At 39.8% G+C, this 22,057-nt stretch overlaps 1 protein-coding gene across 6 annotated transcripts in view; it reads left to right on the plus strand.

The window, feature by feature from the left end:
- The first annotated feature begins 69 nt into the window (after positions 1 to 69).
- Positions 70 to 22,057, plus strand: part of ZNF106 (zinc finger protein 106) — a 50,803-nt gene continuing 28,815 nt past the window's right edge. Inside the window, exons 1-5 of one of the 6 annotated variants that reach the window (XM_044437003.1) lie at positions 70 to 89; positions 9,914 to 9,995; positions 11,437 to 11,498; positions 16,658 to 16,852; positions 19,875 to 21,989. In XM_044437003.1, coding sequence (XP_044292938.1) covers positions 9,942 to 9,995; positions 11,437 to 11,498; positions 16,658 to 16,852; positions 19,875 to 21,989 — 2,426 coding nt within the window. In that variant the 5' untranslated portion in view covers positions 70 to 89; positions 9,914 to 9,941. Of the gene's footprint in view, positions 148 to 3,009; positions 4,693 to 8,995; positions 9,015 to 9,913; positions 9,996 to 11,436; positions 11,499 to 16,657; positions 16,853 to 19,874; positions 21,990 to 22,057 lie in introns of those variants that run through there. The other 5 variants (XM_044437001.1, XR_006415404.1, XM_044436999.1 and 2 more) reach the window with 5 other exon arrangements.

Raw genomic sequence — 22,057 nt, forward strand, 5'->3', positions numbered from 1 at the left:
TCTGATTGGTTGAGCGCAGGAGGCCCTTCCCGTGCTGTGGCGCGGTTCAAGTCTCCGGAGGAGGCGGCACCGGTGCAGGGGCCTGGCAGGTTGGTCTTGCTGGGTGGTGGGCTCGTTCTGCGCTGTGAAATGAGGAGGGTACCACCTGTGAGTACTGAGTATTTCATTTCGGCGCATGAGGTGGACGCTGAGATTAAGCATTGGCACGTTTGTAGTCTGAACTGGAACGTTTTCGGTTACTGCCGTCTATGGGGCGGGGAGCCTTTTTGGGCAAGATGTGAAAGTAAACCTGTGCGGATGGGTCAGAGAGGGAACCATCTTTTCAGTAGTTTGTAAACCTGCCGGTCACGTAGCTACCGTTTATGCGGGATTTTCTCCTTACTCGGTCATTTTGAAACAAAAAACATTGTATGAGTAAAATCACCCAATTGTAGAGTTAATGCCCAATCTGAAACTTTCATTTTCTCTCGCAAGCTTCCTGGGAACTTAGCAGAGGTAAATATTCCTCCATTATCACTTTACACTGTTTCTGTGCGGCAGTTAGGCAAAAATGAATTGTAATTAGGAGCATTTTAAAAAGTCGGAAAGAGAGAATGAATGCAGGTATTTGGACTGCTAGTAGCAATGCTGCAAGAAATGAGTCGGTATGTATTATGTGTCAGTTGTTCTTAAATTGTGGTCTAGAAACCTTGGGGTATTTGGGGACGTTCCCTTGGATAGTGATGAGAATAGTGATTGAGGATGCTGGAGTAAATGCAAACAGTAAAGCAGGCAGTCTCTTTTGCAGCTCAAGTCAAGTTTTTATTTGAGTAAACACTTCAAATAAATCTTTTGCTGTGTGCTCACATACTAGCATGTGGATGGATTTTGTCACATTTTGTTGGACTGAAGTCCAAAAGAGAGATACACGAGCTGAGTATAATTTGCAAGCCAGCCTTTCAAGAGTTTTCCTATACAGAGTAGGTAAACAAATACAATCCTGAAAGAACAACCTAGAATAGTAGCCCTCAATACAGTCTTGTGTATATTTAGATAACTGTTTTCAAATGTGTTGTATAATTATGATCATAATGTTAGCTTTGAGAAACTGTGATGTCATAAATATCAAATTACGTTATTTATCATTGACATTAGTGCATTATCTGCAAAAAAAAATCATTGAGGCAGTTTGCAACAATCTGGAACAATAAAAACAAGAATATTAAGAAATAATAAACTACATATTTTAAAATACTAAATTGAAAAAGGGCATATTCACACCAGTAGAGGAAAAAGCCTTTGCTCACACTCCCAACAAATGGACCTCTGTGGGTAATGGTATCGACCATGGTATTCTTCTGGATAGGCTCGCTGAGTTGGGGGGTTGGAGGTGCTGCTTTGCGGTGATTCCACTCCTGCGTGGTAAGCCAATTCCAGAAGGTGGTGCTGGGGGATTGTGACTGCACCATGGCCGCTTTGCCATTCAGTTCCGCAGGATTCCATTTATCCCCCATGCTTTTTATCATCTACATGAAACTGCTGGGAGAGGTCATCCGGAGGTTTGAGCTGCGGAGTCATCACTGTGCTGATGACACCTAGCTCTTCCTCTCTTTTACATCTAATCTAGGTGAGACAATGGAAGTCCTGAAACGGTGCCTGGCTGGGGTGATGGACTCGATGAGGGCCAATAAATTGAAGCTTAATCCCAGACAAGACAGAGGTCCTGCTGGTAGGCAGTTTAGCCTCCCAGGTAGGTGTTTCCAACCCTGTTCTGGATGGGGTTGCATTCCCCCCAAAGGATAGGGTTCACAGTTTGGGAGTGCTCCTTGACCCAGAGCTGTCCCTGGAATCCCAGGTGGCGGCTGTGGCAAGGAGTTCTTTCCTTCAGTTTCAGGTGATTTATCAACTACACCCCTATCTGGATGGGCAGTGCCTGGCAGTAGTGACCCATGTGCAGGTAACTTCCCAACTGGTCTACTGTAGCGTGCTCTACGTGGTGCTGCCCTTGAAGATGGCCCGAATACTTCAACTGGTCCAGCACAGAGCTACCAGGTTGTTAACAGGGACCAGCAGGTATGAACACATAACGCTGGTCCTTTACCACCTATGCTGGCTACCAGTTGAAGTCCAATTTAAGGTCCAATTTAAGATGCTGGTGATGACTTATATAGCCCTAAATGGTTTAGGGCCTGGTTACCTGAAGGAGCATCTCCTTCCATATGTGCCTGCCTGCCCCTTAAGATCTGGGGCAGAGGCTCTTCTTGGGGAGCCCTCCTTGAAGGAGATTAGCAGGGTGACTACCTGGAGAAGGGCCTTCTCTGTGGAGGCACCATGATTGTGGAATTCGCTCCCCAGAGAGGTTTGCCTGGTGCCATCACTGTATTCTTTTCAGCACCAGGCTAAAACCTTTTCATTTTCCCAATGTTTTAAGATTTGTTTGTTTTAATTGGGTTTTTATTGCTGGTTGGAAATTTTATTGGGATGCTGTGTTTTATTTTATATTGTCTTATTGTTAAACTATCCCAAGGTCATGGTAAAGGACGGTCTAGAAAAGTTTTAAAAAAAGACAGTCTCCTTAATGTCTGGTCACATAGCCAGATCTAAGCTATTCAGGACACTAAAAGTTAAAACCAATACCATGCTTTTACCTAGGAAAGCAAATGGCAGCCAATCTAGGTTTTTCGGGTTAATCTAATATGATTCTGTTACTGTGTACCAGTTAACAGCCTAGCTGCTGTAGGTTTCCTTGACTGAAGATTCTGTACACTCTTTTAGCGGTTACCCCCACATACAGCGTATTGTAGTAGATTATACAAGATGTATGATCCATGGATAACTGTTACCCAGTCAGACTGATTTGGAAAGAATGACACTAGGAAGCCAGTGCGATGTAGTGATTAAGAGCACAGGGCTAGGACTTAGACAATCTGGGTTCTAGTTCTCACTCAGCCATGGAGCCAACTGAGTGATTTTGGACCAGTCACAGACTCTCAGCCCAATCTACCTCCAAGGGTTGTTGTTGCAGGGATAAGAATGAGAAAAGGAGGGGGACAATTATGTAAGCTACTCTGAGTTCATTGTAAGGACTAGGTGGGCTTGGGTGTCAAAGGTGGGATATAAATCTAATAAATAAACTGATGCATCAAGAATAATGCAGCAAACACTTTGCCACCTGAAAATCCAGGGACAGCAAAGGTTCAAGGAGCATTTCCAAGATACAGACCTGATCCTTCAGGTGAAGTGCCACCTTTCCAGAACAGGTAGAATGCCAATCCTCAAGTCAGGCTTTCTACTGCCCAATAATACTTCAATTTTGTTTTGAGTTTAACCTCAGCTTGTTCACCCTCATTCATTTCCATTATTGGATGTAGGCAATGTTCACAGACTGAGCTGCTTCCTTGGGCTTAGCTGTCAAAGAGTAACAGAACTAGGTGCCATCAGTATGTTGGTGGCACCTTACTCCATAGTTCTGAATGATCTCTTGCAGCAGTTCAATGTAAAGATCAAATAACATGCAAGACAGGATATAATCCTGTGGAACACTAAAGACCAGGGCTCATGGAATTGAATACTAATACCCCAACACTATATCCTAGACATTGCTCAACAGAAAGGACCAGAACCATTGCAAAACAGCATCTCTCAGGGATCAGTCCTACCAGATGGTCCAGAAGGATAACCTGCTCAATGGTGTCAAAAGACATTAGGCGATAGAAGAGAATGAGTAGAGTCATATGTTCTCCCTCTAGTTCCTGGCATAGTCTGGGTGACTAAATTCTGATATTCCAGGGGGAAAAAACAGACTGAAAGGCGTCCAAGATAATCGGTTTCATCCAAATGCATCTAGAATTGCAGCAGCACCTTTCCAGTCACCTTAGTCATTTGATACTGGCCTATAGAAAGATCCTTTAATAAAAGTTATTCATTCATTCATTTATTATTTTTAAACAAGAAGGAACAATCCCTTTCTTCAAAGAGGCATTAATCATTTGCCTTAGCCATGGCATCAGTCCAACCTTGGCTGATTTAATCAGCCAAGATGGGCAAAGGTTGAATGCACAGGTGATGACCCTCACCACTTCAGATACCCTCTCCACGTTCTTGAGTTCAGTAATTGTAGGTTTAAAAGTAATGCAATTACCTAAATATTTTATAGCACTTCTAGTTTATTTAAAAGAAAACAAACATATGTCCTAGCAAAATAATTACTTGCCTTCATACATGAATGTAATGCAAAGTCCATTAAGTGACAGCTACCACATAACCTTTCTAAAATGTTTCTAAGCTTTCCATATTATGTATCTTTTGATGAATCTCTGCTTAGTAGGCCTGATAGTATTTTGAGATTATAAAATATATAATTTATATTTTAATATACAAATATAATGTATGCTTTTGCTTAATATAAGTTCTTCATATACCACATTATGCATTAATGATGAAAGACTCAGTATCTTAAATGGTTATTACTACCTTGAGAGAATGTATTCTCAGCTAGGGTAGGTCATCTTATTTTCTTCATCACTATGTATTGCTTTTAGCTTGGTGTTCTCTACTGTAGGACTCTTTTCTTCAGGAGTACTTCCTTGTCTTGCCGACCAAGAAGATGGAAAATCCCATTCTTGCAGCATAGGTACAGAACGGCCAGCAACAGTGCAGGTTTTTCCATGTCATCAGTGCTTCTGTTTTGTGCTCTGGAAGAACATGTATCAGGTGAGAGGATAGTTCACAGCTTGTTGCCACTTATAAAGGCAGCACTTTGAGGGACTGATGTAGGTTGGTTTGCTAACCAGGCTCTTTTGAATGCCTATTAAAATTAATTAGTGTGACAAGCACCTATGTTTAATACCTCCATAACACATTTTCATTAAAACTTGCTTAGAAGTAACAAATTCAAATATTTGTCCTTTTATTTGCATTTCTGGAAATCCAGCTTCCCCCCTCTAAATATTCTAGGTCAGCCATGCACCCTCCTACTTGCTTTCGGTCTGGCTCAAGTTTAGAAAGTAGCTAGCCCTAGGTATCTCACAGAAAGGCCCATAAGAGATCTTGTTCCATCAACCCAGTCATGCTCCAGTTGTGGAACAGAAGTTGTATCTGCTGTCATCAGTAGAACCTTTGCAAAATTTCGAAGTTAACCTTTCTTTTCATCAAACTTCAGTAAATAACTTGCTTCCTTGCAGGCTTTTCTCTCTTTGATCTTTGTTCCTCTATGAAAGGAAATTAGAATGGCCACATGCTTATCTGGATACTAATGGAATATGGCCCTTCTGCAAGAAAGCATCTACTGAATTGAGCTTTCCTTGAGATCAAGTTGGAAAGTGTTTCCCAAACTAGCATTGCACAACAGAATATTCAACAAAGTGCAGTACTCCCTATTAGATGACCTCTGCAACTGCCTCCAATAATTAGCCTAGGTGGGCTCATGAACTAGAAAACCATCCACTAGAAAGCGGATACTTGTGATCAAAATACCATTTCTGGATAGCCCTATGCCTTATAAAATAGGAGTACTTTCATATCTCTGCTGTGCAGCCAAACTTGTGTCTTTGAAAATCAAGTCTATTTTTCTCAGCATCCAAGCATACAAGACTTTGGGGTCTCTGGCAGATTTGAGTGTTGGAAGGACTTCCTGTGATGTGGCATGATTTATTTTTGGAGTGGCTATAGCAAATCTGTAGAGGAGGTGGTCATAGTGGATGGGACTTTCCAAACCATCCTGCTTGTTGGGTGATGGCTCCTCAGTTGGTGTTGTTCTGTGGCATCAGGAAGGACAGATGGCTCTTTGCAGTTCTTTACATTGGAGATGGGTCCTATGGAATGAGTCAGTTTTGGTTTTATGCAGTGCTATAGAACAAGACATTATGGCCTACTGAGAATTGTAATGTTTTCTTCTATAAAATTTTCTTTCCAGACAATACCATTCTGATTTCAGTTTCCATGCTGCCCTTTTCCTGTAATTAGTTTATTGCCTCAAGAATTAAAGGTGGTCTAGAAATGTAAGAATAAATAAAAAATAAGTAAAAATGTAAATCCTGAGAACAATAATTTTGATCAGAGTTTATATGCATATATAAAGATTCTGTTTGCGTACAGCATTGCTGGGAGCTCCTACTATTGACAAAGTCTTTCTCAGTATGTTTAATGTAGTGCTATATCATTTCAGTTCCCAAAGAACTTTGGGAATTGGGAGATAAAGGAAATAAATAAATAGATCCTTTGACTCAGTGGTACACTTAGGTATGAATCTGTGAATATGTTTTCTAACAGTAATGAGAAATCTTTACTGTTAGAAAAAAAATCTTCTGAACTGAGGTTTTTTTAAATTATTGCATGAATAATCCAAGCAAATGTGTATTAACTACAACAATGGTGGGAAACCTCATTTAGCCTGAGGGCTCAATTCCATCTCAAAGCAGCACTTGCACTCCAGTGGTTGATGGAGCTGAAAGGCAAAGGGAGTGGGGTCAGGGGCAAAATGGGTCAGAGGCAAAAGAACAAAACTAACCACACATTTTTACCTTAAAGTTCTTACTGCCAGTAACTAAAAGCCTGCTCAAAACCTGGGAAACCATCAATTGATAGGCGGTTGAAGGGCATGGACATATGGAGAACTTGGAAGGACCCGATTTGACTACTGGGCCTGAGGTTCCTTAACTCTGAATGTTCAGCATAACCCCTCATGCACTGAGGAGAAAGTGGGGTCATGCGCATGCACATCTCTGTCAGCTGGGCATGGGAAGGGTCCCTTACTTAAAAATAAGTAGGGTTCTTTATTCACATTCATTAACTGTATTGTTGGGAAGAGGGTAACCCATGAAATATTTGGGAGTCTTTTTGCGGGAGTCTTTGAATCATCATTTAGGCTGACCTTCAAAGTATCTTCGTGAAGCTGTAAACAGGAAGGAAGTACAGCAATTTAGGCCTGGATCTACTGGGAATCCCTCCATGCTCACTTACCTGTTTGCCCCATAACCTAGCCACCAGCGTTGGGGTTAGAATCTCCCTTTTTCTTTGCACCTCAGGGAAATGAAAACCCATCCTCTCCCAGGCTCCTGGCACCAGCCTTCACTCTTGCCACTTGTGTTTGCCTTCTTCTGAACCAGTCTATCTTCTGTCCCAGTGCTGCTCCAGTGGCCTAATAGGCTCTTGATTTGTCCAGCCCATTAATTCATCCATTACCAGGCCCTTTCTGGTGAAATGTTATAGTTACCAGTCAATGGGCTGGGCTGGGCAGGGACATCTGTCTGTCAAGTAGAACAAGGATGCCCTAGCCGCTTACATTCTTTAACAGAGCACCTTAGGGAGAAAAAGGAATCGCAAAGGAATACATCCTGCCTGTATTTTTGTCTCTTTATTGGACCAGGAGTCTTTTGCCTTCCAGTCAGTGCTTTGGTGCCCATGAACCATGGGTTCCTGTTTGTATCAAGACCCATGGTACCTATCTCTTTTGGCAGCACATAATGAGTGTATGTGTTCTTTGTTTCTTCTGCTTATTTTATCTGCCCTTGGAGTGGTGGTGGTGGTGGTGGGGAAAATAGTTGCCTCTAGGGAAGCCTGGTTGTATAGTTAACTTACAGACATGCATTATTTGTTTTGGAAGGCTAACTATGCAAGAGCTTGGAACCTTATTGCAGAACTCTTTTGCTTTTTGGAGTGAAGTCTGAGTAGTCCCCTGTACAAAAAGAAACTTGTTCCTGCCTTTCATAGTAGCAGCCAATAGTAGCTGCATTCAGGCAATATTTTTAGCCCTCTCTTGTAAGTGGCCGCAGTTGATTGGGTGCTTGACCTAAGCTGTAAACTCTTCTTGTGATCATGCCTAGTTACTCTCATATTCTAATTTGCCAAAGCAGGTGTAATTTTAGAGTCGCTTGGTAAAAGTCACTTTAATGTACCATGTTAACTGATGCTAAATGTCAGGCATACTCCAGTGACCTTGTCTCTTTTAAACATTTCACTTCCCTGCAGTCTGGTGAATTCCAGAAATGCTAAGCCAATTTTAAGCAATATCCTAAACATATGAAGAGCATTAATTCATTAACTACAAAGTGATTCTGGCATGGACTATTGGAAGTGTAGAACATATCATGGCCCACAAGTAAATCCACAGTATTCCGTATAAAGATTAGCACTTCTGCTTTTAAGAATACTTGGATGTTCCTCTTCACATTAAAATAATCTTCAAAATTTAAAGGAATGCTTATAATTTTGCTGCCTAACTACAGTGATACTGAATAGCATTTTGTTCCTTTTGGAGTCGTGATAGTTATACTATAGCTATGAAACAGTTCCCAGAATACATACTTAAAACATTTTCTGCCTAACATGAAAGCCATTTCCTAGTAACGTCTCCCCAGTGAAAAGAGTATGGCTGTGATCAGAATTTAATTGAGTAGCTTGTTGATAGTAAATAAATCTCTTCCTAAGAGCTGTAGGTCTTAGATTCTGTATATACATCTGTTTTTTTCTATTTAAAGAATATCACTTCCTATCACTTAATCCTTTTTCAGTTTCTATATGTAACTGTCAGGAAGCATATGAAAATGCTATTATGTGTAAGAGATGTAAAAATATGTATATGCATTTCAGTAATAGTTCATTCTGTAATGGATCTGTTAACCTATTAGCTATTGAACAGACCTTGTATCCCAGATTAAGTGTATTTTATATTCTTATTATCCGTGTCCTTTAATATGTTGACAGATGTTTCAGTATATTAAAAATCAGGCAATACTGGTTGTATTGTATTTTAGATTGCAGAAGGATTAGGTTTGCTAAGGAATTGGACAGCTTTCCCTGAGCCATATTTTGTCATTTATTGTGGCCAACCCTCCGAAATAGAAGGGGCAGTGCATTATGTGGGCAATGATTATTATTGTTCACAGATAGTAACAGTTCCTAGCAAAACAGGACAAGAGTCTACTAGTTCTCAGATTTAAGCACCCAATTCTATTCTTCATCACAGCCTTCTCCTCTGCATGTTTTGGACTACAAACCTCTGAATTCCTGTCCATTGGTCATGCTGCCTAGCATTGGTAAGAGTTGTAATCCAACACATTTGGATATTGTGATTGAGGAAAACCCTTCTGTTACACTGCAACAGAATATGGGGTTGACTGTTACCACTTGCTTGGGGGTAGACAACACAAGGTCCAGTAAGATCTCCTGTTTTAGCAATACTGTGGAAGAACACTACATAAATACAGGGGGTGCCAAAAATGTATACACATTTTAAGAGATGTTACCTATGTATTGCTTTTCAAAGTTGAATTGAATCATGGTAGTAATATGCAGTATGACATTCACTCAAAAGATGGGGTTAATCACATGAATGCTAGCGTCACCATGCAACAATTTTTAAAACCATTTCCTCCCTTTTTAAAATGTGTATACATTTTTTGGCACCCTCTGTATTTAGTGTTGACATGTCATGCCCATCATCTCAGTGCTTGAAATAAGGTTGTACATTAGGCCAGCATTATTATTTACATATTACGAATAATCGGTAGTGATTAACTTATGAAACCCTATCAACAGCTGAAGACAGATCAGGGAAGTGTCGCTCACAGGTAATACTCTTAAACTCTGCCTTGTAACACCTGTATCCTACCTTGCAAAGCCCTGTGCTGCTACTTTGACAGTTCACTCTCCAGTGGTTATTGAGGGAAGGAGACTTTGACTAGATAAACATGTTGCTTTTTTGTATGTGTCTGTTAAGATCAGAAGTCTGGTGTGCTTTCATTGCTGCTCAGAATCTTTACTTAATGCTTTATTGGAGATGAATAGCACTTAGGTTGCTATAAAAATGCGTTAAAGTAAGCTGAAGATATGAATCAAAGAGCAGAAATAAATTGGTATGCTACATGATTCTTCATTTTCTATAGGAAGAAAACCAAAGTTGATGAAATATTAATAATCTTTTCTTACTTTTTAGGGGTAGGATAAGATCTTCGTAGTTCATTATGGTCCGAGAACGAAAATGTATATTATGCCACATCATATACAGCTCAAAAAAGGTAAACTGAAATTTTAAGACAATCCCAAGAAAAACATTCAGTATCCAAGGCTGCGCAGATGCCTCTGCTGGTACAACAGAATTCCAGCTCTTCTTAAAGCAGCCCTGGAATTAGCCAGAAGGCTTAAGTTCTAGAACAGGACAGGTCAGTAGAGCTCCTTCTGTGAACTCCTCTGACCTGCCCCCTAATAGAGGCAAGCAGTTTGGCTTATTTCTGGGATTGCTTTAGAAAGCACTTTATTCCTATGGCACTAGCAGTGAGTTCCATTTGTTTAAAGAAGTTTTGTTATTTAAAAATAGGCCTTTAAGAAAAAATCCTACGTTGTAGTAATGTGCAAACCTGGCCATGTAATGTGCAAATTAGCATGGGTATATATAAAATCAAATATGTGTCTGTCTTGAAAACAAAACAAAACAAAAACCCTGGAAAGTAGCAGCAAAGAAAAAACCCTTTTTAAAATACTAGTACGTGTTATTTGTTCTTGATGCTTGGTAAGAAATACATACAACAAGTATTTTGGTGTGTTTGCTGGAGTAGATAAAGCAAATTATGAATGGTACTTTAGATGTTCTTCATCATGCAAAGCATCAGAGGAAAATAGTATTATATGAAATGTGTTTGTACAAGTTAGATCAAGATCTTAGCCATTAAGGAATTTTGAGGGTAAAAAGGCAGAGATGGGCCAGGGGAAGGGTGTCTTTTAAATACTTTATTTTCTCTTCAGTTGGAAGTGCTTCCTCCCCTTGATAGAAAGACAGGTTTCTCAGAACTGTGTTACGTAGTCTGGCCATGCTTTCTGTCCAGAATGCATACTATACTGTAGTTTAATATAAATTGTAACAACATTCATTCTCCAGCCATTGTTAGCACTCTGCATTTTTGAAGTCACTTAGTGTGACTGAACTGATAGTGTACATTTTACTGGTGAGAAGAAGAGCTGAAAGAAGACTTAAGTACAGTTATATAAAGCAAGATAAAGAGAAAAAAATGGTTGGACATATTCAAACCTTTTTGTATCCACATACAAGTCAGAAAAGAGTACCTTTCTACTACTGAAATACCATTACTTTAATTTATAAAGTAGATTATACACTCCAATACTTTATAAAACAAATTACATACTTTATACATTTCATTTGCTGTGTCGCACAACATATTTACAGGTGCCTTCTATATAGCATAAGTGGAGTTCTTTGCTAATATATTTAAAACATTGTTTCTCCTCTTTTGAATACCTTTCCATAAACGTGACTTGATATTCTAAAAACAGTAACAACCACTTACAGGTAGTCTTCACCATGGAAGAAAGGAATGGAAAAGATACTTTGGGTGGAGGTCCATCATCTGGCAATGGGGAAATTGATATGTAGATGAGGACTACTTAATAATACTCTGCTTTCTAGGTATTTATAGCTTATCATATAATTTTTCCTGTTTTTAGGAGATGGATGAGCATATGAGAAGTATGCTTCACCACCGAGAACTTGAAAATCTTAAGGGGAGGTATGCTTCTCAGTGTATGATCTATAGCTTGATGCAGTGTTTTGGAAAACTCATTTTTTGTGAAATGAACTAGCTTTAACTGTAGTTATATTGGTACTATTTAAAAATGTTTCCTAAGTTTTCACTTAATTACATTTTCATAGTGCTTTAAGTTCACATGCAAACTGAAGGGTTGGGGAATATTAATTGTACTCAGTTTGTTCCAGTGTACTCAGTTTGTTCCAGATACTGTCCTGAAGCCTTGGAGTCTGTGTTAATCAGTTATCTTACCTATAGTTATGTAGGGCTTGACTTCAAATGTATCAATATGCATATTTTGCATGTGGATACACAGGTGGTCAAAGCAGTATACAGGTGTTAAAAATGGCAGCTTTCAAGATAGTTGCATTTGGGTGAGGGAAAGATGTGACTAGTATTAGTTCTTTTAATTTTTCAGTCAGTTCTGGATCAATGGATGAAGTATTGACCTAGTTTGTGCATAATCCTTTTCCATGATATGGGTTCTTGAATTCTGGGTTGTTGTGATATGAGATTGTGACCATGATTCATTAACCACAAAGAACCCAGAAAGTGAACCCATGGTTTGTTGTTGGATGTGAATTCTGGGTTATTTAAGCCATGGAATGTCATTGCATGCAATCCCTGAATCACAGGTGCTTTGCCGGGCTGCGGAGTCATCACTCAAGAGCAGTCCAAAAATCCAACCATCTCCTATAGCACCATAAAGGCATTTGGAATGCAGGGAGGGGTGGGTGAAGGAGGAGTGAAACAAACAACCTAGGGATCAAGAAAACAAACACAGTGTGTTCAGTCATACATCAGATAAACCCTGCATAGGGGAACAAGCTACAGGTTAGCTATATGGGCAAACCATTGGGTTTGTTGAAGGCTTAGGTCAGTTATGATCTCTGTCATGGTCTGAACACAGTAGTGCTTCCTGACACAAAGGTCAGTGGATCAAAACTGACCTCTGGTATGTGTTTGTTTAGCATTGACAGCTAGGCATGGATTGGAAAATGGTTGGTACATGGGTCATAATGGATCTGTTATTACAATACCAAAACTAAAAACAAAAAATAGTCCCATATTTAAAGGTGCTGTGCATCTGGTCCTCCATCATGGCATATTTGTGAACTTCATAAAGATGCCTCACTCTTTGCCTTGAGTGCCTTTGTTTGGCATAAAGGCAGAACACTAAATAAACAAGCAAACATTGTGGATGAAGAGGCTTAAACTTGAATTTTTAGTGTTCCAAACTGGAGTAGTGAGTGCTGTATGCACACATGTGCATGTGCTCAATTGCCAGAGGATGTTTGTGTTACAACTCCCATTATTCCTGAATATTTGGTCATGATGGCAGGGGCTGTATTTGGCAGGAATTGTGGTCCAGGTCATCCAGAAAGTACCTGATTGGGAAAGGTACTATGGAGGACAACCAAGAAAGACTTTATCTTTGTTTACCATTTTAAAATGCTTTAAGGTGTGTAGTGCCAAGTGATCAAAAAAAGAGAAAAGGAAACATTTACACTTCGGCTCTTTTTGGATACAGGTGGAGCATCTTTGCTTACTCTTAAAACTGATATTTACTGCACATTGACCTTGTTCTTGGCAGTAAGAATCCATCTGTTCCACTGTTGAACAGCTGAGAGCTGGTTGCTCTGATACTAGGAGTGTCATCAGCATTAACTTTAGCCTGTAACTTGAGCTTATGTATTTCAGTTAATTTTTAGAGTAATAATTTTAAACAAAGTTTTACAACATCACATAAGAAAGCAGCATTTTTTCTGGTTTGCTGTGGTTGCTGTCTGTCTAGATATCATATCTACTACACACTGCAGCATCAGGAATCTTTTCAATTGTATTTTTGCACTCAGATTTCCCTTGTGTTCTTCTCTGATTACTCCTCTCTTGATTAATATTCAGACTTGGACAGTTGTGAATATTTTCCATTTATATCAGTGGGTGCAGTGCTTATACTTGCGGCAGGTCTACTTTTTATGTTGCATGCAACATGTGTCCATGGGCTCTTCCTGTTCCCTGTCTTGGAGCCTCCTTTCATCTAAATCTAGAATCAATTAACTTCTCCTGGAGTTATTTGGATATGTGTGACATCCATAGAAGCAAGGGACTCTACTCCTCATATGGGGAGTGGAGGGCAGTTGGAGATAGCTGGGAAGCCTGTGTGCTATACTAAGATTCCCTATACAGGGAGTGAATATTTTGCTCACTTAAGCATGTGCTCTGCTAATCCATTGTCAATGTTACCTAAAGTAATAATTATTCACAGACTAAGCCATGGGGAACAGATCTTTTTTCGAGTTTCTGAAACTTTAACATAATTATTTAAAATTTTGACTAAGTTCTACAATTTTGCCTTGGGTGCAGTGGTGCCATTGTGCTGCCATGCATCTCATTCAAACTGACATGTTCACACAGATAATATCCAGTAAGCCATGGTGTGTACAAGCAGATCTGTGTGTTGTGCACTCACTAAAGTGCACACTCCAAGGCAGATACAGGCTGAACTGTATGTGCCGTGCATCATAAGCCTAATTACCCATAAGAGTGTGACTTGTCATATCATCTAAATCCAGGAAGCATGATGTGTTTGAGTGGGGAATAACTCTCAAATAACTCTCAACAACAGCCCATGAGTTATTAGATGGTTGCTTCTCCCTCCAACAAACCATTCCATCCCATTTCAGACAACACAACAAATAGTGCTTGTGCAAAACAGAGTTTGAAACGAAGGGAACAAAGCACCTGATGGCTCAGAAACCAGACGTAGGATAGCTTAAAACAAAGAGAACACAAGTTTGGTTCTGGGAACTGAACAGAAGGTTTGGTGTGTTCCTTGTTTGATTTTACACCTAGCTAACTGTACAGTAGTATAGCATGCAAAACAAAAGGTATCAAGAATTCTCAGGTAAAATTCAAAGGTACATCCTCAGTTACTCAACAGGGTGGTGACATGCCTGTCATCAGGCAAGTGTTGGTATCTTTTTACTAGGAACAACTTCCTTCAAATAGGAAGCAAGTGTCTTCTAAGGCTTGTATGCCTCTGTAGCAGTTTGAGAGTTTTAGCCCTATTGCTGGCAGCTGTGCGTTGCAGAACAAAAGTGGATTCTTAAGCCAAGGCATCTGGGCATGCCAACTGAAGCCAAAGAACACAGTGCACATGTTAGAGCTCCCACATGTCTGAAGCTTCTTTGCATCAAAGGGCACAGATGTGGGAGTTGAATTTTAATGGAATTTTTAATTAAAAAAAACTTTGAACACTAAATCCTTATGCCATATTATAAACTGCTCTTGGAGACCCCTTCTATCTCAGATCTAGTTTGATGGTTACTGGGGTTGGGAGACTGCTGTTGAATACAAGTCCAAGGTCCTCTTGGGCTTACAAGCCTAGGTTAGCTTTTTCATATCCCACTATTTGTAATTATATAGGTGTAAGCTGAAATTACACTGCTTCTTCATTTGAGAGCCTTTTAGAGAAGCTGAATGCTTTATTTAACAATCAGCTGGTCTCAGTAAAGTATGTAGAAGGCTGTTAGTTTAACATCATGTGAGTGGGTGAAGGATTTGTCTGCCACACTTTTAAAAATGGCAGAGGTGGACAAAGATTCCTAGGCCTCCATTTCCTTTGAAGGAAATTCTTGACAGAATAGTGAAGATGGTTGTGACCCATGAGATGGGAACTTCTATCACTTCATTAAAGAATATTCTTGGCAAGTGGTTTCACAGCTGTGCTGACACACACATAACATGAAACTTTAAAGTAAAGTAAAATACCTAAACTCTGTTTGCTTTTCCTTTAATAAATAATGAAAGGGTTTTAAATAAAAATACTTAGTACAGTAAGTCCCCAACAGCAAGTTGCAGAAAGTTTGAATTTGTGGACAATATTTGGGAAAAGAAAAGTTATTTCTGGGCCGAACACTTAAGTTTTGAACAAATTTTCACTAATTTAGACCTGTTATTTTAATATCAGGCATACTAAATGCAAATTCTTTTTTCACCTTTTCTTGAGATGGTTTGGAGGAGAGATCATTGTGCCCAAACAGATTTTGCTCTCTCTCTTTTTCCCTTGTTTGTACTTATATACATTACGAATCTATGGAATTATACCCTGGAACCTACAGTGAAGCCTGTGTGTCTTGAAAAAAACAAAAGAATTATAAAACAGCCTTCTGAAATCCCCAATCTGGGGATGATCAGAGCTGTAGTTCAAGTTGGGAACAGTATTGTAGAACATATCATAATATTGGTATTTGCTGTCACTCTTCTCCCAAATGAATTTTTATCTCTATGTGTAGATTGATCTAAGCACTGTGAGGATTGCAGTCTCTTTGTCTTTTTACTTGAAAGTACAACTCTGGAAGCAAAATGTTGCCAGCATTTTTTTTCTTTTTGGCAACGGTCACTGAAACCCATACTATGGCCACTTGTCTGACACAGTTGTCAGCTTCCTCCAGCTGAAACAATTTTATGCCTTTCAAATAATCCTTGCAAAACAGAGAGTGGACTTTATTTGGTTCAGAAGATGCCAGTTAAGTACAGTGAACTAGAGGCTCCCTCCCTTCATTTGCTGTGGTGTGGAGTCTTTGAATTCCAGGCCACTGTGCCAGCTGTCCCAGTTTAGGTTTCACTGTGTTAGGATTGGCTGCAGAACTGTTCTCTCCCCTCCTCTCTGCTGACTTTCACTGGGGGACAGCTGAGACAGAGCTTAAATCTAGAATCCATCACTGGGTTTTCCCAGTGCAGCTGGCACCGTGGAGGTGCTTCAGAGCAGCTTCTGCTAGCTCTGCAAGCCCTCCACTCAGCCACCACCTACTCTGCTATGTTTCCTCTGAGATGATTTTGAGTACAACAATCCAAGAAGAATCCCAGCTGACACTGATCATTCTCAAGTCTTTTACCTCTTGATTGTTGGAAAAAAATCTGCAAGTCACCAAGAAATCTTTAAAATCAGCTAGTACTATAAAAGGAAAAAGGCATATAAATTTCTGGGGCTTTTTAAAAACAACGCCACAAATCACTAGGTCTTGTATACAACTAACCGAAGACTTTCAAGTTCAGAGGAAACTGAATTTAAGATCAACACTCTTTGCAATGCCTGTGGGAAGAATTGAATGTCCACCTTCTCCATCTTTCCCCAGGGACAGCAATCATGAGTGCCAGGTGTGTAGGGTGATGGTGGTGGGCTTGTCAGCATATGCTAAGCACATTTCCAGCCAGCTGCACAAAGACAAGGTTGAAGCTCATGATGCAGAGGAAGGGAAAGAAGAGGCTAATGAAGAATACTTTGACAAGGAACTGATTCAATTAATCAAGCAAAGAAATGAACAGAACAGGTAAGTATCTCCACTTTCCTCTGGTATGTGTAATGTGGAGCTTTTTAAAGGTGCTTTGAACATTGAAAAATAGACTCCCAAGAGTGGACTGTGTTGTTAGCGTTTGCATACAACTGGGAGATTTCTCAGAGCTGTATAAGTTACTATTTTTAGTATCCAACTCCGATAGTTTGCATGTGGCCTTTTGGATAAGGTTTTCAGAACAGATAATTGTAGATTGATATGGACTCCTATTCTCTATGTGATAAAGGTGGTTTTCTCATGCATGCTTATGTTCTTTAAGGGTATTAAGATTGGTTCTTGGGATTCCTTTCCTCCTTATTCACATTGCACATGCGTACCGCGCATGGCAAAACTTGGATAAACTTTTGCAGTAGGTCACTGCACCTATAGTGTTTATGGCCCACTTTATTATAGCCAATGAAATGAATGTGCATGTAGTGTAGGGGTAGTGCACTATATTTCTGAACTAAGTGTGCTTAGAAAATAGTTAATAGAAATTATTTAATGGCAGAATGATGACAAGGAATCTAGAACTGTGAAACTGCCCTTATTCCTTACAGTTTTATCTGTCAAGTGAAGCTAGAAATCTATTTGAATTCACTGTTGTCTAAAAATGCACTGGAATTTAATTCTTTGCCCACTTTATATCTAACATATGCACTTTATGCAGAGTGCATGCATAAAGGATTTTCTGCATAATTGCACATCATTTTTCATGTGGCATGTAAAACTGTGGTATAGTTTTCATTGCTTTTGTCCAGTTAAGTTTGGTAGTGGGTGGTTTAAGGGTAAAAATCTATTTTGGCTTTAGATTACAAACATATAATTTATTTTATTTAAAACATTTTTACCCCGGCCTATATGAAAAAAAAGTCTCAGATGGCTTATATAGATCCAACTACATTAGCAGGAGGCACTTCTGTAGTGGAGATTACTGATCACCCTGCTTTGCACCTGTGCAGCTGCCCCCAAAACTGCTCTGGAAGATTGTTTGCCCTCTGGACCCAATTTTATGGAGGGAGTAAGGCTGCAGTGAACTAACCCACCGATCTGGTATAGTGAAAGTATCTTCCATTTACACAGCTGTGTCTCTGGATATAAGCAGATCTATTGTTAAGTTACAGATGATCCATTCTGATTAGTACTAATCTTATCTAGCTGGAATAAACTAACCTTTCTATACCCCAATGTTTAAAGTATCTAGAATGTGATTATAAAATCTCCTGGAAGAATCAAACTTATCAGGGAGAAAAGGGTCTTTGGAAGGTTCTTTGGAACCCCACCAGAGAAGGCAGCACATTTTCATATTCTGCAACCTAGTCATGTTGACTGATGCTAAAAAATGTTTAATCTGCCCTTACGACTTTCTTTTCTCCTTGAAAGCTGCAATGATCTACAGATTCAATAATCATTGAAGCCCATTTATGGAACTCCTAGAGAGATTGAGTTAAAAAGGGATATGGAACTTGAAACCTTAAGCATGCCTGTGGTCAGGGGTTGTGAAGTTGGATGCCATAGTGTGAAATTTTCCTACGCTTATGTCTCCAGTAGCTTACAGGGAGAAAGCAAAATAGACTTTGATTTTTACAATATCAAGTTCTGGTATTTGACTTAATGTTACTGGCAGGACTATGTTCTACCTATGAAAAGTATTTTTCTTTGCAAAATTCCATTATAAAAATTGCTAGGTATTATTTTTCAGGGACCACATAAATCTGGTCATGTGGGCAGCCTACTGGGAGACTGGCAAACTGAAAGGATTCTAGCTGTGAAGTCTTAGAACATTACATTATACATGGCACATGCAAGCCTTTTTTTCCAGTTGCAACTTGGGAAATTCAACCTGCAAAGCATGATTTGCACTATCTATTTTGCAGAACAAATTGTGCTTTAAATGTTAAAGTTGCATCTTTGGAAGATCTGATTGTTTTTCTCAGACATTGAGAAATAACAGATTAACTATTAAATAAAATAATTTAATAAGATTAAATAACATATTAACTATTGTGCAGTAGGTTGGAGATAGGAGCAGGTATATGACATTTCTCTTCCTCTCTGATAAATATTGCTAAAAGGCAGAACAGAGGGAGAGTTTCTGTATTCTTAAGGAGCCTCAGAGAAGGCCTCCTGTCAGAGCTAATAATAATTCTAGTTTCATTTAATTTAATGTTAGTTTCATTCATTCTAGTTTCAAATAGTTCTAGTTTCATTTAACAACTGGGTGCCATGTAATTATGCTGTATTTGCATTAGAGTTCCCAAACCTGGAGATCTTCAGATGATTAAGAGCATGAGTTTGATAGCTGATGGGAGCTGCATTCCAGCCCATCTAGAGGGAACCAAAGGTTCATTGGATTAGATTAGATTTGCCTTGTTTTTCTGGACAGACTTGCACAATCAGGGAAGGAAAATAAGTAGTGGTTTCATTTTTCCTTGCCCCACATATGCTGCTCACACACCACCTCATGTCCTTAATTACTGGCTCTGACTACAGGTTGCCATGTTTTTGAGGGGGCGGAGTGGCTTCCAAACCACACCACAACCCATGGCTTGTTCTAGGATTCTAGGGTGGTTTGGAAGCCATCCCTCTCACCTTCACAGGTAACCTGGCAACCCATGGCCAGCAGAGATATAATGGAATGGAGGCTCAACTGACATGTGTAGGGTTAGGAAAAGAAACTGTAGGAACTTCTTTTGCTTTCCAAGTCATGCGAGATGGTATACATAGTGAATATGTTATGTCTACCAGCTTGTTTTCCCTTGAGGAAGAAGATGGGAGGAGATGATATATTTTAAAAATAAGATAAATGAATAAATGACTGGCTAAGTCAAGTTCACCTTGCAGTGCATACTGCAGCTCCCTTGGAAGAAACTGGTGTTTCCCCTTGATGAGCAAACAAGTGGCAAACCATAAGCCCTCTGTATTCCAAGAAATGTTTAGACAAATCCAAATTGTTGCGTTTTTTTAAATTACTGAGAATGAGTGAGAATAGCTGCTTTGCTGTCTTTTGTTTTTATAGAGCAGGTGAAGTATGCCGTGTGAACCATGAAACAGAAAGTGAAGACAGACGATTGCAAAGACGGCAAGATGAAAGGACCTCTTACCAAGACAGAGACACTTATGATTCATCAGTAAGGTACCATTGTGGACCATCTCAGAGAGACTGGAAATGGGAAAATGATGGCTTCTTAAACCCCCGACAAGAAAAATTTGCACATTCTTCAAGGAATCCTAATAATACGAACAGGCATCTCAGCAGCCAAAGAGGACGACCTGGGTGGCATCATAATAATCCCGGAGTGTCACCAAATCGGTATCATAGCTGTGGGAATACTGGAGGTGCTTGGCATCAGAATGCTGGACGAGGATCATCAGGTTGGCATCATGGTGGAAGGGGAAGAAGTTCCAATTGGCTTTCCGAAGGAAAGAATGGCTTTTCTAATTGGCAGTCCAAACATGTGGGGGGAAACTGGAAACCAGGTCTACAGAGTGGACGTGGATGGAACTTAGGAAGGAACAGGGCTCCAAACAGTAGTTCCCAAATAGACAATCTGGATGCTTCCTGGCTGAAAAGCAAGAGTATGCAGGATAAATACAGTGGAGAAAGGTACGCATGGCAATGGCAGGATAGTGGCTCTGTGACATCTTATACAGGCATTGTTAATGAAAATGACATTAATTGCTTATTGGATTTCACTAGTGATCAGCTGCCTTCTGATGGGTTGCTAAATTTTGGTGCTCCTGAGCAACCAAATAGCAAATCCTCCAAAGTCAGTGGAAAGCATAGCAGCCCTTCCCGAGAAAAAATAAATCGCTGGGCTCCTTATCCTCCTCAGAAAGCTTTAGAACAGCAGTCAGTGGCTGATGAAAGTGTAACTAAGATGCCTGAAAAAACAGATTGTGCCCCTCTGTCACCCTCTCCAAAATGGACAGATCCTAAAAACAACAACCCAAAACTGAAAAACTTGGAAGAGACCTCTTCTGTACCCTCTAAGTACAAAATGTCATCCGGCAAAACTGCCCCATGCAAAGGGCCAACAAACTGCACCAGTGAGACAAAATCAGATCAAGCTGAAGACAAAGGTAACAGGATGCCATCCCTGAAATCCCCACTTCTAGCTATTCCAGATATAAAGCCATCTCAAAAAAGAAGCCCAAATAATCTGTTGAAACATGTCCAACTTCTGCTTTCCTCATCTTCTGGAGACAGTCAGAGCCAACCAAGCTCACCAAATTTAGAGGCTAATCATTCTTCCACAAAGACGTCCACACTGAGCAATGAATATAATAACTATAGCAGTTTTAAAGGAATCAAACATATCCTTAGTAGCAATGAAAACCTAAGTGAAGATTTACTACAAACGGCCAAAGAGGAATTCCAGTGTATCAGTTCTTTTCAAAATTCCCATTCAAGCCCTTCTGGAGGTAATTGGACTGATGAAAATGAAGAATGGAGCATTGAGAATTCTGCCCAAATCCAGAAGATGTGTGAGACCCAGATAGGTGGACTGAGAGATGAGAGCTGTGGAGATATAGCAGGAAACAAAGGTACTCCTAATGCTTGTTCATTGTGTGAGCTTGTTGAGCCTGACGCTTCTACAGCTAAAAAAGTTAACTGTCTAGGAGAATTGAGAGATACTAACAAAAAATATTCTGAATTTCAAATGGACTCTCTAGACAGTCAGTCAAATGGTCAACAAAATTTAGTTACTCACTTGAAGACATCATTAGAAGAGGATGGTGATGAAGTTACTACCAAAACAAATGCTCCTGAAGAGGAAGGCTGTGGAGGTCATTCAAATCATGAGTTGCAGAAAGATATCCCAGGGCATTCTCCAGGTCCTCTTCTTCCTGAATTGAGCAAACTTGGCTTTCCAGCTTCTCTCCAAAGAGACTTAACATGGCGCACGAGTTTGAAGAACAAAACTGGTTCACATCTACCTGAGCCCAACCTCAATAGTGCAAGGCGCATTCGAAACATTAGTGGCCATCGAAAGAGTGAAACTGAGAAGGAATCAGGGCTCAAGCCTACCTTGCGGCAGATTATTAGTGTATCTCGTAGAAATGTAAACTGGGAGCAGGTCATTCAGCAGGTAACAAAGAAGAAACAAGAACTTGGCAAAGGCTTACCAAGGTTAGTAGTTCACCTGCCTGGAAATGTGACTCTTACCATGTTTTAGCATGTATGTAAATATGCCATGT

This window comes from Varanus komodoensis, unplaced genomic scaffold (genome assembly GCF_004798865.1).
Source record: "Varanus komodoensis strain SLA01 unplaced genomic scaffold, ASM479886v1 scaffold3, whole genome shotgun sequence".
In the NCBI taxonomy this organism is placed as follows: Eukaryota; Metazoa; Chordata; class Lepidosauria; order Squamata; family Varanidae; genus Varanus; species Varanus komodoensis.